The 16,436-nt window shown below is 48.2% G+C and overlaps 1 protein-coding gene and 1 long non-coding RNA gene across 3 annotated transcripts in view; one reads left to right on the top strand and one right to left on the bottom strand.

The window, feature by feature from the left end:
* Window positions 1-16,436, bottom strand: part of LOC101061727 (IQCJ-SCHIP1 readthrough transcript protein-like) — a 114,217-nt gene that overhangs the window by 13,925 nt on the left and 83,856 nt on the right. For both annotated transcript variants that reach the window (XM_029843768.1, XM_029843769.1), the window contains exon 9: window positions 8,745-9,527. In XM_029843768.1, coding sequence (XP_029699628.1) covers window positions 8,745-9,527 — 783 coding nt within the window. The remainder of the gene's footprint in view (window positions 1-8,744; window positions 9,528-16,436) is intronic.
* On the top strand, window positions 4,592-6,560 carry LOC115251445 (uncharacterized). The gene is made up of 3 exons (XR_003890002.1): window positions 4,592-4,913; window positions 5,830-5,992; window positions 6,158-6,560. It is a non-coding gene; the product is annotated as an uncharacterized lncRNA (long non-coding RNA).

Here is a 16,436-nt window from a genome sequence, read left to right on the forward strand (position 1 = left end):
GCAAAAAAAACCCAACCGACGCCTGACAGCTCGGTCTTCACGTCTAGCTCTGTTTTTAAAAACTGTCTGCTTGCTGAGAGAGAAGGGCAGGGTCTGATCGTGCCTCCCCAAAGCCCAAAAAAGGGGAGGGGAGCGAGGATCAGTGTGAGAACATCAACGAGAGAGAGAGAGAGAGAGGAGGAGGGAGGGAGGGGAAAACAGAGAACACACTCCCACTTGCCTTTCTCTGCCTGGTATGGCCTGAAACGAGGGAGGGGTTGCTGCTGGCTGAGTGTGTGCGGTGGAAAAAGGGAGGGAGGTGCGGAGGGCGAGGTCGGCTGGTGTCAGGGCTGGGATGTCGTTTGTGTAGAGTCACGCCAGACTCCCGCAGCAGAGAGAACTTTCTCCCTCATCTGTCTTCATAATCTGTCAGTTTTCACCCATCTGTGCTGACACCGAGCGGCGTTCCCTCACCGATCTGCCATCTTTACCTCCGCTGTTGTAGCATAAACACGCCAGGGCACGCGCAGCCTCCATTCTCCATTTGTCTCTCGGTGGGATTATAATCTGATGGTGGCAGATGGCCATCCCATAATCCACACCGAGGCTGACCTCTCGCATAATCTCTTCCTCCTCCATCCATTCTGCTACACTAACCTATTTAACATTAAACATCCATCCCCAACGATTATCAGTCACTTCTTCAGGCCGTGTTTTCTATTTGTCAAGCAGATCATCACCCAGATCCGTCCTCTCAAATAGTTTAAAGCGGTGGAACAGCTTTGCACCAGAATGTGTGGAATGATACCGCCAAACATACATCTGTTTCACATCAGACTTCCCCCTCTCCTTTTTTTGGAGAGCTACACGCATTTCCTGTTATCTTGCCCCCTCCTCGGGCCAAATCTCTCAATCCAGTTATTGATCTATGTTGGGTGACGCTGTTTTTCCCTCCGATAAGACCACTCTGGGGTGTAATGACCTGGAAGTGGATCGATGAGCTCCCTGCTCTGATCCCTCTGCTCAAGCCTGGACATTACCGGCTCTGATATGGCCTTCCGTGTGCTGCCCGTCTGAGGCAGACGGACACAGCAGCCCTCCCGGAACACTAATTATCCGTGCACAACCAGCGCTAAGGTTGTTTTTCTTACAGTAAACCCTGTCGGGTGGCATTAGCTAACGTGTTACATAGCAGCATCTGATATAACAATGGAGCCTCTGAGCCTTTTGGGATTATGGAAGAATCAATGATTATTTGGATATGTAGTTATTCCTTAAGTATATATTGAATAAGCATGACAAAAACCACATCTATAGAGCCAATAAACCAAGACAATTGGTCAGTAGGTTTTTGTGAGTGAATTATTGCATTAGTGCAACTAAAGGTGGACTTTAAAAGTGCCAGTAAACATGCTAACTGGATTGAATATTTACGTTTTAAAAGCGCAGCTAAACCAGCTTTTTTTGAGTTTTAAGAGCTCACTATTGACGACTGTTACAGTTTGTGACTTGATTATAGTCCCGTCCATGTATGTTCATGCGCGGACTGAATTCCACTGAATTATGTGTCAGCCTCCCGCAGCATCCATCTCTGTGAGTGTATTCTGTAAATGTCTAATAAGCACATTCAACCAGTGAAACTCCAGTGACATAACCAGTCCTGGCAACCCCCCTCTGTTACCGGTGCAGTGGCAATTTTCCATCGACCCCCACCTGCTGACCTTCCCGTGGCTATAAAGGTTAGAGTTTGAGTCATACTGCAGGTGCCTGTGAAGACAACACCGCTTTACTCAAAGACAACAGCAGCTAATGCAGGATATGACGTGCTCGTTAGCAATTTGCAGTGCTGAATGATGTCGGATGTGTGATGGTGCGAGGAGTCTAAAGAAGATCTCTGACAAAGATTCTTTACTGGAGACAACAGACAGGCTGCATTTCAACCTCCCACACACCGGCTGCAAATCTAAGGGCTTTGTACTGATATACACAGATCTTAAAGCTAAAACACACTAATTTATGCTGGTGCACAAGACAGACAAGCTCGCAATCTGAGCCTCATCCTGGCCCGCCACTGTGTGTTTAACTCTGCAACACGGGGATATTAATAGATGTAAACAGAAATAATGAACCCCTCATCATAATTCCCCAGTAACACAGTGGTTCCGCTAATGGCGTACAGAGAAAAAGATGGAAATGATGTAACTAATGACCCGTCCCGCTCTGCGTAGTCACGGAACAAACATCATGCTACACTGCCTCCTCCGTCTCTCTGACAAACGGTGTTGGGGGGGGTTCTCCCTCTGCACCCCTCTCTATTCCCCTCTCTTTCACCTCCCGTGTCTTGTAGTTCTCGGCGGGGTGACGGGGGCACAGATGACTTCAGCGGCGCCGCATAGCAAAGCAGGTTGGCCCAGCGTGAGGGCCAGATCCTGGCAGTAATGAGCCGACTCTGACAGGGAAGAAGTGATGTGGAAGGCAATGGAGTGAAAGTGTGTGTATGTGTGTGTGTCCTCTGTCTTGTGATCAGCCGCCGGAGGTTGCTCCAAATGAGGCCTGCTGTGACCACACGGCTGTGTTAGTATTTGTTTCACATTTTTGAATGTGTCAACAAATTTGCACATCGACTATTTACATCTGCTGAAAAAGAATACGTCTGGAGACGCGAGTGTTTCAAATCGCAGTCACAGTGAATAATAAGCAAATAGTAACAATATAATATATTTATATAAAAAGGTTTATTGGGGGTCTCCCTCCTTGGAATGTTGCACTGTCACGTTTCTACAGTAGCCCAGAAGGGACAAATTATAATCATTTAAGTGGAACAAAAATAAAAAACATTAAAATTGCTAATGCTAATTTCTAAACACAGCAACACCATTAACCACTGACGTGAATATTTTTGGAAGTAATTTGTTTCCTGCCACTTAAGGATCTCTGACACTCGTGTAATAACCAGCCTTGCCACTAGATGCCGCCAACATTTACTGGACCGATTAAATTCGAGACTGTCGACAGTTTTCAGAGGTTTGCACGGGCTGACACACAGGGTTCTTAAATTAAGCATTGAGAAAGACGGTTACTTCAGGTGCTGTTTTAACTGAAAATCCAATCAAATCAAATCAAAGCGTAGACATCTGGGTGACATGCAAAGTCTGGAACATTTCATTACTGCTCCGACTGTGCGTCTCTCTTTTGCTCTGCAGTCAACAGGAAGTCACAGGTGTCTGTGAAACTACAACAGGCTTTTATTTACTTCCTGTCCTTGAACAAAGAGCCGCTGTCAACCTCCTGTCCTTGTAATCACCGAGGCCTGAAATGCAACAAATCATGTAGAAGACAATAAAAGCTAGCTGGCAGTTATTTTGAGGGGAGCCATTGCATTGCTTTGAACTCATTTATCCTAGAATTTGTCATCTGTGTGTATTCCAGGCTGACGCTAACGGTTTGTGGTTTAAATCTAAATCACCCTTTATGCTCCGTAGCTGTCTTGGCGTGTGTGTGGGGTTGTATTCTTAGCATTTACCCAGATGTAAAATTATTCTAAATGTCTAGCCAACCGACACGCACACGTACACACACACACACACACACACACGTGAGCGAGGTAATTATGGCCTACCGATTCATATTTCAGCTCCACTGCATTAGCAGATGTACATAGAAGCTCAAAATGGGGCCAGTGCTCGTGTGTGTGCATGTGTGTGTCTTGTGAACTCATGGATAGTTTAGAATTCTTCACTGCTCTGAGGACATAAACACTTTCTGTACCTCCAGCTCTGATTTAGTTTCCTTCTCACAATAAACCTTGTGTTTATTTTTATTTCTGTCTAGTCAGCGCACGTGTCTGTGTGTGTGCGTGTGTGTTTGGCGACTGTGCCCCATGCCACAGTTTAACACAAGTTACAGCATTAGAGGCCTCCTCGCCGCTGCCATGTAAATCCTTATTTCCTCCCCAGCACGCTCTGCCACTCACGGTCCGCTCCTCTCTGATAGTTTTTATAAGTTGAAGGTGGGGGGAGGGAGAGCGAGGACGGGGGAATGGGGGGGGGGGATCTCCTGCTGGATTTTGGCTGTGTGAACACGCGGCTGTAATGCTTCCTGACAGCTTGAGGAAGGCGCCAATTAGGAGGGAACAAGACGGTTGTTGGAAAACAGAAGAAAGAAAAGCAGAACGTGACTTTATAACGTAGAGGCCTCGTCTGGGATCGACCTCATCCGTAGATACTTCAGGCGGAGGGAGTGTTTGTTTGGATCTTGACACACCGCTGGGGCTAATCAGGCAATGAGTGTATCTGTGTCTGATAAACCCCAGCTGATATGACTCAAGTCATGCCTGGCCAATGTAACCGTATATATTATTGCGATATAGGGCCAAAGAGTTGCGCAAACAGGTGATTGGGCTTCTGTAACCTTCCACCACAACTTCAGGTTCATGTTTTTGAGCTGATTGACCTGTACTTTAACACCAGATAAGCCAGTTTCAAACTCAACATGCATGTCAGCACATGCACAGGTGCAAGAACGCGCATGCACGCAGGTGTGTTCCCCCTCCAGACTCAACAGAGAAGAGATTGACCCGCTCCGGAGGCCGCCGTGGGCCCCTCCCCCCTCTGAACTTGCGACAAACCCCAAGCGGACCGAAGCGCATTTGGCTGGTCTGATGGTGCTGAATCACCGCCTGAGAGAGCGAGAGGGAGGGATGGCCGCCCGCTCGGCTCCGCAAAAGCAATTTTACCCATTTAAGGCAGTCGCTGCCGGTGTTTTTCCGACCCTGCTCTTTTCTTCCTCTGCCAACAGACCATCACTGACAAGGTCACTGAAAACTTGAACAGCTGCTGCCCGTCTTTATTCTGTTTCTGCTGGCATCATGAGGTGTGTTTAGCTCTGGCCGGCACAGACACGGGAATGCGTGCAGGACCTATGCAAATCTGGCGGTGAGTGGCAGGAGAGGCGATTTAAAAGGGAAAACGTTTGTTTAAAGCACAGAGGGGATTTCTGTGAGGTCCGTTTTTAAGGTCCGTCAGCGCTTTCTCGTTTCGCACAGGCTAAATCAAAGGCGTGCGCTGCGAATATTTCGTGTTATCTTTGATTTGCCAGACGAGAACCAGACGCTGCCGACAGGCATGAACCTGCTCTCTATGCTCATCCGTAGAACGTCAAGTCAAACAAGATAATTGGAGCTTCGAAAGGCTTGGTTTGGCATGCAGGCGTTAGACAGCGAGCGTGGTTTACCTGAGTCAAGTGCCCGGCTTGCTGTGAGGACTCCAAGGTTGAGGTTAATACTCCACTGAGGATAAAAATATATCTGCCAACAGTGGCAGACTGTCAGGATACCATCAGAGAACAAAAACAAGAGCTATCCTCTGGGAGCTGCTGGTGTGAACGTGCATACCACTTGACTCTAAAGCAGAAAGAGTCCAGTGTGTGTGTGAGCTGTGAGGGCCGGGCGTGTTCCAGCCGGTACCGCTGCATGTACACACTCCCTCTGCGGCTGAGCCTGAGGGGCTGAACCAGTCGCCAAAGTGCTCTCCACACCTGGCAGAACGCCTCCCCCGGCGTCTCTGGAGCCTCCTCCCACTTGTTGGTCTCCTCTCCTGGTCTCCTCTCACCCCCACTCCCCTCCTTGAATCCACCCTGTGATCGATGTCCCCCTCGCAGGTTTGCCCCTCCGTAACTTCCCTTATTTCCTCCATCTCTTTGCTCCTCCTCTCCCACAAGAAGAAAAAGGTAGTAGTTAGGTTTTTTGTGGAGGGATCAGCTCAGTTCACACAGCTGGACTTGTACATAATCACAGTGTCGAGAGAAATCTCTCTGCTAACCTCTCTTTTTTCCCTTATCCTACCATTACAGCCCCTGAGTGCTATTCTGGGACAGAGTACTTCTCTACTTCTATAATTTGGATCAGCTCTTGGCCTTTCAACTGCTCATATCACGGTGTGCGTGGCAGCGCTTTGTAAGGAGAAGTTCATCGACCTTTACGGCTGGAAACAGATGAGGAATCTGTTACATCTCGGTGAATATGCACTTAAAACCTCATTATTTTTAATCTCATGATGTTGTTTATGTGATAACACCGTCCATCCGTCGGTAAAAAAGTTTAAACCGGATTCAAGAAGGACTCAAATGCTGATTTGGCTCCCAAAATAAAGATCTCCCATGATTCCACTTTTTTCCTCAGCTACACACAAAGCCAAAGAGTGATTTTACCACGTTGGAGCGCCCTCGAATCCCCGCTGCGATTGGAAAACATGGACAGAGAGCACAGCGGGTTCTCCTCCCCTCGTATGGCGGCGTATGAATATGTATGTTATTGGTTTAGCAGATGCCGGCATTAGTGAGTCAGCATGTGTGGCGGCTGCCTCGGCGGCGTGATGGATCTCGTTGTGGCGCGGCAGGTCTCAGCAGTGCCCTGACATCTGGAATTATTATATATTTTTTATGTACTGTATTATGTATTTATTATTACTTATTGTTCTATTTTTATCCTTGCAATCCTGAATGCCTTTTCCTCTGTGTGTTTTCGCTGCTGTTGCGCCATAAATTTCCCCGTTGTGGGACAAATAAAGGAAATCTGAATCGCTGCCTGCTGGTGGGCCTGTTTTTAAAGGACGTGACTAATTCTGGGTGTGTGCGCTCCAGGTATTAGTTTCATATTATTTTGGGGATCAGGTGAGCTAATCCATACCACCCGGCTCTGCCTTTGGATCGGAAGAAAAATGTTGTTGTTGACTTTTCAGGGGTGTGCCGGCAATTTAAAGGTCAGCGGTGGTGTTCCTCAGGTCCCTCCGGGGCCCCTCTCTACCACATGGCTCCGGAGTTCATTAGGAGCAAATGAGGAACGGGTCAACGCGGCCCTCATTCCTGGGAAACCTGTTGACCCGACAGCTGGCGGGCAGATGCTGATTACAGCAGCTGGACGCCACACCCTGACCGATATGGTTCTATGGCGCAGTCCTAATCTACTGGTTTTGTGTTGCAGTAACGGGAGGAAGGTGGATTACCTGTTGACTGGGAGGATGACATCACCTACATATGGACCTGGCAGCCGTTTGTATGCCGCGTCCCTCCTGCCATGAGGGCGGCACGACCGGTCCCCAGGCGCCTGGCGACCGCCAGCAGATTATTCGCTCTGAGCTTCGATGTGTTCTGTCTTTCTGGAAGCACAGATGCTTTTGAAGCTCTGCTGAAGCGTGAATATCTCAGTCCCTCCGGAACGCAGCAAACATCCCAGACAGACAGACCCTTCCACACACCAGCACACTCACTGGTGGGTCCTGCCTGAGTGCATGACTAAATATTTAACATTTTAAAAGGACCTGACTCTTTTTTTCCCCGCAGCGGCTTAATTCTGGAATACTGAGATTAAAGTCCTGAGATGCCCTTGGATGGGGAAATACAACAAATATCTTTACTGCAGCTGTTCTAGTTCCGTGATTAAAGCTTAAACAGGACTATAAAGGCTCAATTATGCTGATAGGAACCATGCTACGTTTTTAAAGCCTATGGGAGTGGGATTGTTGAGGATATGAGCTTCTGTATTTTTTTTTTGTTTTGCTATCTTCTGCTTGCAGCTAAAGTGGGATTACACAGCTAATTCCAATTTCTTATCTTTGTCTGAACATCAAAATCGGAAGCTCAGCACAAAGCTCAGGGCAGGAGGGAAAAACGACACCAGCAGAGGACTTACATGCTCTCAGGAGGGAGACACCAGCAGAGACCAGACAGGACTGTATAATGGTGCAGAGCATGTGTGTGTCTGTGTGTGGAATTGTGTGTGCAGATGACAGAGGGACCCTTTCTAGAGAGTTTCCTCCACCCAGGTCAATTATAACACAGCCCACTGCCTGGGGATGGGTAGGGGGCAGAGAGAGAGACCGAGAGACACAGAGAGAGACCGAGGGAATAAAATGAACTGTGGCATGGAGTCAGCAGGTAATGAACACTGACACCCATGAGCCATGTGGCCCCTGAGCTGAAAGATACCGTCTCCCCTGTCCTTTCCGCTCACTTTCCTTCCCGCTTATCCCCCTCCGCCTCTCCTGCCGCATTCCTGACATGCCTCAGGGAGACGGAGGGGGCCTCCGGGACACACAAACAAAAGCACACAACGCACACAACAAACTCACAATGGCCCTGGCTGCAGCCATTGTCTGTGTGCACTGAGGAAAAGGTCTTGGTGCTCGCATACCGAAGGAAGACGGTGGTGTTGGTACACGTTGTCCTTAGTGACACATGAACTGCAAAAAAACCCTTTGTGCATTTAAAGACCAACTATTCATATTATTTAAACTGATTGACGTTATAAGATTGGGGGTTAATCCTAAATTTATCACTGAGTGAAGGTAAAGGCCAAAGAAGAGACTTCTGTCTATGCAGCACTGCCCTCTACTGGTTGAACAGCGCATGTCAACAATATTGAACTTACAGACAAGTGAATACAAATGATGCTGAAAAACATCCAAGAAATTATTCCTTCGTTACTTCTGTTTTCAGTGATTTTTCTGATTTCTGAAAGTGCCTATGTCTGGTTTCCTCATGGGTATTTTCTGAAGCAGTGCACCTCTGTTGGCCGGACATTGGCCATAATGGCCACATAGCTTAGCGCCACATTAACCAACTAATCCCTCTTTCTTATTCCAGCTAACCTAACCTCGGGTTTCCAAGGTCCATCTGACACAGATAACAGCTGGTTTATTACTGCCCAAAGAGCTTTTCATTGAGGGAGAAGGAACACGCAAATACACTCTGAAAAGGCGGAAACTCACCGAAGTATAGTGGTTCTTGCCCATGTTGTGATTCTGGTTCTGGTTGAGGTTCTGGTTCTCCCGCTCTCTGCACTGTAGCCCAGCCAGGTGTCTCTCCAGGGCTGCCCAGTCCATGGTGGGCAGAGGCTCCTCCTCTACGCACTCCTCCTCCCTGTATCCCCCAATCCTTCCCCCGGTCCCTCCACTGCTCCCTCCATCACCTCCTCCGCCTCCACTGGTGCCGAAGCTGCGACCACCTCTGCCTCGGCTGTAACTGCGGTTGCTGGGCCTGTGGGTCCCTGTGCCCTCCTGCAGCGTACCTGGCGAGTGGAGTCGGTTGGTCCCAGGCAAAATCAGATTGCCGTTCTGTTTCAGTTCCTCTGGTGCAACCTCCACCGAGGTGGCAGTGCTTCCTCTGGAGGCTGGGAGGGTTGGGACAGTCTTCACTTCCTGGAACTCTTCAGCAAGGCTACGACTGCTCAGTGTCTTCCCGTAGCCCTCTTCAGGATTGTCGATCCCAACGCCTCCCCCACCATCCTCCCCAGGAAGAGGTTGTGGAGAGGTGTAGTCCTCACCATACTCACTCTCCCACTCCTCTATCACCTTCTTCTTGTACTCTTGGTAGTCCTCATCCTCCTCGTAGTCCTCTAAGGTGACCAGGTCTAGAGATGGGGAGGATTTGTAGACTTCCAAAGCGGCAAGGTCAAGAGATGGGGAACAAGGGGTAACCTTGTTGGAGTTGGACTCCGAGCTGGAGCGACTGGATGCATCGCTCCCCAGGTCCATGCCATCCTCCCGGTAATCCTGGAACAAGAAAGGAGAGAGGGGGGGTGTGAAGTGGAGAAATACACAGACCAGCAAAACAGAAGCAAGAAGGATGTAGAGAAGGAAAATGAAAGACAATTTAAGGAAGCGTGTAGACCTAGATTAGTGAAGCCAGTGCACTTCCTGTCCCAAAGGAACTTTTTTAGACCACAGGATTATTATAGATACAGATTCAGAGTTTTAGACTTCGGGTCCACGGTCTCTTACAGGGTTACAGTTACAGAGTTAGAGGGTGCAGGGTTTGGGTTTCCCATCGCTTCTGCACAGCCAATCAATGAGAAACCGAGTTGAGCAACTCCGGCACGTGAATACACATCGCTCTAGCTGCGACATGTATAAATGAACCCAACCTTAACTGCCACAAGGGCCCCATTGTACCTGACGGATCAGTTCACGCTTCGTGAAAGTATTCACATTGTTGACGACGGTCAACAAATCCACACCTGAATGGAAACACTCTCCTCTGGAATCATTACGTTTATTCCTCCACTGAGATGCATGAGGGTCCACACAGCCAACACAAGCTGGAAATGAAATATAAACTTGCAATAACAAGCATGAGGCAAGGCTACTGGACCACACCTGTGCACACCAGTATGACTCAGCATCCTGGATACTGGTTCCAAACACTGTTGTTGCACTGCGTAGACACAGGAGGATGAGGACTTGTATTGTTAGCAAGTCATCAGCCCGTCATCATGTGATTCATGTTGAAAGATATAAATACCATTAGCTTTTAGGCTGTCCCGACTATTACTTTCTTGATCAGTTACGTCAATGCCAGAATAAATTGTGGATTATCCTGCTGTTTGTGTGTTTACCCTCAATCCCGAGGTCCTGGCTCAACACCAGGAGTTCCTAAAGGCTTCCATGCGAAGTGTGAGAGAGCTTAAGGGCGCGCACGAAGCATTACCAGCCTACTTATGGCCTAATGCTGGAAAATCGCTGAGAGCGCCGGTGTTTTACAGCGCAAGATCCCGGCCATAATTACGGCAGCCTGCAAAGGGAGCGCGCCGCAAATACCTGGTTGGGTTTACTGGAAATGTGCGTTAATGTATCCAAGGAAGCGGTAGACGTTCTTACCGCCGTGCTCATCAAACGCGCCCCGATCACTGCGCGAACACCAGTCCCTGTGGCGGAGCTGCGAGCCAGCCCGTCATCCCGGCTTCGTCGCCCCTAACTGGTTGAAATAAATTCACGGAGGATCCGGCTGGATTTCCCCGTCTGACGTAGTAAAAGCACCAAGTGCCGCGATCTCGTTTCCAAATATCGGGCCGGCTTCGTCAGCCTCCGCGCTGCTATCCGAGATACATGGACACATTAAAAAAATGCAATCATGTTAAGTGTTTCACTGCCGGAGAGGGAGAGGGAGAGTGGGGGAAGAGAGGCGACGCTAGACTGGAGCTGGAGAGCTGATCCGCTGTGGGATTAACCGAAGCGCAGGCACACCGGGGGGACTGGATCACAAGAATACATGCAAATTGACAGCTGCGCCGATCCCCACCCCGCAGCCGGCCGGGTGTTTGGGGTTAGTCGGGCGGGAGGATGTTTTTATCTATGTCAAAGACCCCTTATCCCCACCCCTCACCCATATCTAACTCTGCTTGCAATGGTTATGTGCGCGATCGCACACGCCCAGTCTGAGCCCGCATCGAGCGCACTCCACTTCTGCATGCGTGACAGTTGCGTGATCCGATCTGGCAGCCCGATTTGGGCAGCGGGTGACATTTAAGACTGGGTGCTGATAATATGAAAGGGTTCCTTTAATCTGTCATATGATGTAATGTTCTCCAAAACTCCCAGGAGGAACCTGAAAACCCCGGCAACCAGAAACGCCCAGCATCCCGCTGTCAGGGGAGCGCGGAGGCAAATGAAGCCACAAAGCCCCAGACGGACCTGTTATTATTAACCTAAATTATCTTTGCTCGCTTTGGTGGAGCTGAAGAAGAATGAGTCGGCGCCGTTTGAGCGAAACCCGTACTCACTGTCATCATGGTTGTAGCTTCCAAGTCGCGTCAGGAAGAGTCAAGACATTGTAAAGTGTAAATCCCAGCTGGAGGACGCCGGCGGTGCTGGTCTGTTCCCCGGCAGCTTTATTTTAAGGTGTGGGTGGCGGTGACGGAAGGGTTGACTAAGGAGAAATGACAGAGTGCCGGTGGATAATTCAGTCCAGTCATCGTGATGTGGACTGTCCAGCGATGAATAGAGAGGGGGGGGAGAAAAGGAGCAGACGTCTCACAATCCCGTCAGACCTGCGCCGCTCCTCTGCCTCGATGCGAGGATGAGCCAACCAGCAGTTCGGTCTCTCGCTGTCCTCCGTCAGCGGGTAAATAAATCGAGTCTGGAAAAGTGCGTCCTCTTCCACTGACGCGCCTGTGCGGAGCCCCAGCGCCCCCGACGGCCGGGTCCTATCGCTCTGGTGTTACCGAGGAGCGGCGTTCGGAAGCGGGCGCGCTACGCGCTGCCTGGCGCACATTCAGCGAGTGTGGCGGCTCCCTGCGCGCACGGCGGCCGGCCTCATCCTCTAGTGCAGCGCGCAGCTCTGAAAGCGACGACGACAGAACACACAACTAAAGCCCACCCTTCTGCACCCACTGACCTTGCAAAGCGTCAGGAAGAGAGTGGAGGATGGAGAGAGAGAGAGAGAGAGCGCGGGGGGGGAGAGGGAGAGAGAACTGGGTGAATTATTAAAAATAACCTGGGTGTTCTCAAGAACCTTTAATTTAAAATTTAGCAAAAAGACAAACTTTGTTAAAGTCAGACTGGCTAATTTGGATGGCCGATATGGAAGCAAGTGTCCAAACACTGAAAATAGATCTCTGAGCTGGGACCTCTTGCCGGTCTGTGCTGATATAATCTGAATAATGTTCTATTTTTCTCGTTGAATTCACAGCTGAGTGAGCTTTTAGTGTAGGTGCAGTTTGACACTTGTGTGAACGGTGTGAATGGGAGCAATTCGGCAGACGTAAGGTCCCACCTTCCCCTGAACTGGCACATCATTAGGCGGCCAATCAGATCTTAAGGGTGAGCAACCCCAAACTGAGCAGGGTGACCTCTGGCACACACTCGCTCAACAGCCCATTATTAGAGTGCCCAATCTGCCCACGATTGTTATCTAAGCGGTAACCTCAGTAACCCCGAAATGCTCGCAACCCTCATCAACAATTCTTGTCAACATCATGTAAACAGACGTTTGATTTGACTATATTTCCGTCTCAATTTTGTTTAATGCCGTTTAGCGAAAACAGATGGCAGCCACGATGTGGCGAGATAGCTTCGCGTTGCAACAGCTGGCAGTTTAGGCATTTTGAGAGGCGGATTATGTTAAAAGTTAACTGAGCTGGAGTGACATTTGAATAACAAGCGTCGTGATTACAGGGATGTTGTGACGACCTCCGCATCATTCTGCACGCCTCGCTGGGTGCCGCGTAGCTTGTAGATGAATGGAGGATGGGTACCATCTCTCCTCACCGATTACATTGATTGGAGTTGAATCCCACTGGATTCATCCATGTGAGAAAGTAGTACCTTCCGATTCCAGGCAGCCGAGCTTGACTGGAGGAGGGATCTATTGAGGGTCTCAGCGAGGGTTCCACCTGTTATTATCACCTCTTGCTCTTGTTTTGAGGGCCTGTTCAGTTTGTTGCCACACCAATATGGTCCAAGGAACCAGGACATCATTGTCCATTCACTTCAGATAGCTTCTCTTATTTTCTCTCTTTTCCAAATGGTCAAAACACAAATATTGTCATATTCAGGCCCACATCTAAAAAAAAATGAAACAGAAATTTTGAGAATAAAGTCGTAATGTTATAAGAAAAAAGGCAAAATATCACAAGAAAGCAAAGACATTCAAATTCCCTTATTTTTAAAGCCAGAAGACCAGCAATTGCCCACTATGACTTCCCGAGCTTTCAACCTTTGAGAGAATTTGTGAAAAATGCTTTTTCTCATAATGATGTGACCTTCCCCCCCTTTATTTCATTTTTTCCAGGTTGGGCCTAATGCAGTTAAAGTGAAGCGTAATAAATGCTGCATGTTCCACCAATCAGTGATTCCACATAAGCCCTCATTTATGTTGGGTTCATTTTGGTGGAGATGCGCCGAGGTTTTCCAAAAATCCCGGTTATTTAACAAAAGCACCGGTGTTAGAAAAGAGGCTCACATCCAAATTTGAGCCAGTTCCTTAGCCACCTCCAGACAACAAGTGTTCCGTTCTGTTTTTCCTGCCTCGCTTCATTGAAGAAGAGGTGACGATCGAGGTGGCGTTCTGTGGGATTTACTGATCACCAACGGACAGAAGCAGGTCAAGATCTACATCCCTGTCTTCCTGTTTGGGTCTGTCTGCAGCAGCCGCAGGAATCACTAAACCCTATCTCTGACAGGGAGATAACGGCGAGAAAGAACAGCCCTCAGATAACGCCGTAAAACCAGAAAACATCTTCCTCTGCTCACATCCGTCTCGGAGGCATTTAAAAACAGGGCGCCGTTGACAGTTGGTGAGAAATTGAAACTGCCTCCGCCATGTCAGAAACGCACTGACTCTAACGGAGAGACACTAAAAGTGACCTTGGAGGCTTAACTACCCGCATCCCCCCCCCCCCCCCCCCCCCCCCCCGTACTCAGTCTTCAGGGGCCAGTGTGGGGAGCTCACCTCGGAGTGGACCTAAATGACCAGACAGAACACAAGGCGTCGGAAACAAGGAGGTTAAAAAGCAGGCAGAACATCTGCTCTTGTATCTTCACGTCCTCCTCTGATTAAAAAGACCGAATCATCTCTTTCCTTTTGAAAAATAGTAACATAAATAAATATGAGCCACAAATAAGCAGACTCTAGCGGCTTCAACCATCAGGTTAGCTAGTAGCATCAATTCAACTTAATCACAGTTGAATATTCATGTCAATTTTGTGGCACATTTTGTAAAACCAGCTATTTCCAATCACAGGAGCCACTAGAGGATGCTCTGGAGCCCATTAAGCCCTGTGCTGAGCCTGGATATCGCTGCTGTTTCTACTTTATCCTAATATACATTCTAATGACACACAAATTACAATTTAGCTGCTTTTAAAAACTTTCTCCAAAGCTCATTAAAAGTGCACAAGCTAACAATTATTGCTTAGATGGAGACACTTTTTATGGGAATATTTTTTGATATATTGACAGCGTCTATTAATGGTTGAAAATAAAACAAGTGATGGAGGAAAGGTCTTTCAGACTTCTGGCGCAGAGATGTTGTACCAAATCAATCACAAATCAGAACAGCGCAATTAGAGGATGAAAGATGTTTGGAATATTCTAACAAATAGATGTTAATGTCCAACTGGGCCACACAAAGCAGCGGCGGCAGGATGCAGACTTCTACATGATGAATAGAGACGTCAGGCGGCCACAATAGAGGTCAGAGCCTTAACCGTGCCGATTGACCCGGCGTTCCGGAGAGAAAGGGTGGTCGAACCACCGGGAGCAGCCATCAATCACCCCCTGAAACGGTGATTATTTACTCCATTCAAATCAGAGAGCAAAGCAATGTGGAGCAAAGGTGTGTGTGTGTGGGTTTGAGCGCCTCTGCGTGATTTCCAAGGCAACAACAGGCACGTGCGAATGAGCACGTGTGTGAAACGATGTGCGTGCTCATATGCCGCGAAGGCTATCGTGGTTTGGAAATTGCACCCAGTTGCACGCCAGCGCCTGTCTGGGATTGAACTGCTAATATCTTGTTGTTTTATGATATCGATCGTCCATACGAGGCAACAATTTCGCTTGCTAACGAAGTGTGAAATGAATGGTGGGAGTATTTTATCATGTGTTTATGCAGCGTTCACACATACCGTATACTGTCTTCAGAAAGTCATGTAAAAAGGACACAAATCAGGAGCCAACTTGTTGAATTTCCTTATTAAGATGATTATGATGTACAGGATATGGCGCTAATCTAAAATAATAGCTTCAAAGAGGACGACGTACAGGAATCAGAACAAATATGGTGGACGAGCTGAGGATGCGTGATTGTGATGCAGACTCCTCAGGGGTGGGGAGGGGTGACTAGAATGGGGGCAGTGGAACATTCGGAACATTTGGCCAATTGGAGGAGAGAAATTTGAAAATCCGTGGAACTGGTCCAAATTGGAGAGGATTCCATCGGGCCTGCAGGAAGATCCATGCAAGACTCCATTGTTACTGCTGCAGGGGCGTCACGTAACGTTTGGAATTATACGTAGAAACAGTGAGATGCAGATGCTAATTAATCAAATCCACTCTGAAAAACACAGTTGTTTGTAATGTTTTGGCTAAATCTTGGTTTAATTCTAGTTACAAGTTTAGTAACAATACTAGATTTTAATTTGTAATTTGCTTATGATGATATTCATAAGCCCATTCAAGAACTCTCACATGTCCTTGAGGAAAGACTAACATTCTTAAGATTATTCTCTCTTTCCTGGTGGTATCAGCTGCTCTTGTGTAATAAGATCTTCCTGTTGTCCCCCTGATTCCTGCTGCCAGATACAAAGTTCATCATATTGTTGGATTATGAAATAAATAAAAAAACACTAAAATACTGACAAGTTTTCAAGGACCTTAGAAAGGAGGACAAAACTCTGGTCAAGAAACTGCACATGAAGCCTCCTGCATGTGTGGAGAGGATCAGGGCCCAGTCCAGAGACGTACTGCTGCCTGCCTGGCATCCGCCACGGCCTCGCCAGCGCCACAGACGGGCAAGTCTACACAGCCATCCTGCTCTCTGCTCCACTCCAAGCCTTCACCGTGCACAGATGTCCATGCAATTTACTGCCCACTCTAAATTGGACCACTCCTCTGGTGTTTTGTTCAGCCCTGGCACCTGCTATTTTTCACCTTCTCTCTTTAAAAAAAAATCAAACAAAAAAAAA

This window comes from Takifugu rubripes, chromosome 11, assembly GCF_901000725.2.
Source record: "Takifugu rubripes chromosome 11, fTakRub1.2, whole genome shotgun sequence".
In the NCBI taxonomy this organism is placed as follows: Eukaryota; Metazoa; Chordata; class Actinopteri; order Tetraodontiformes; family Tetraodontidae; genus Takifugu; species Takifugu rubripes.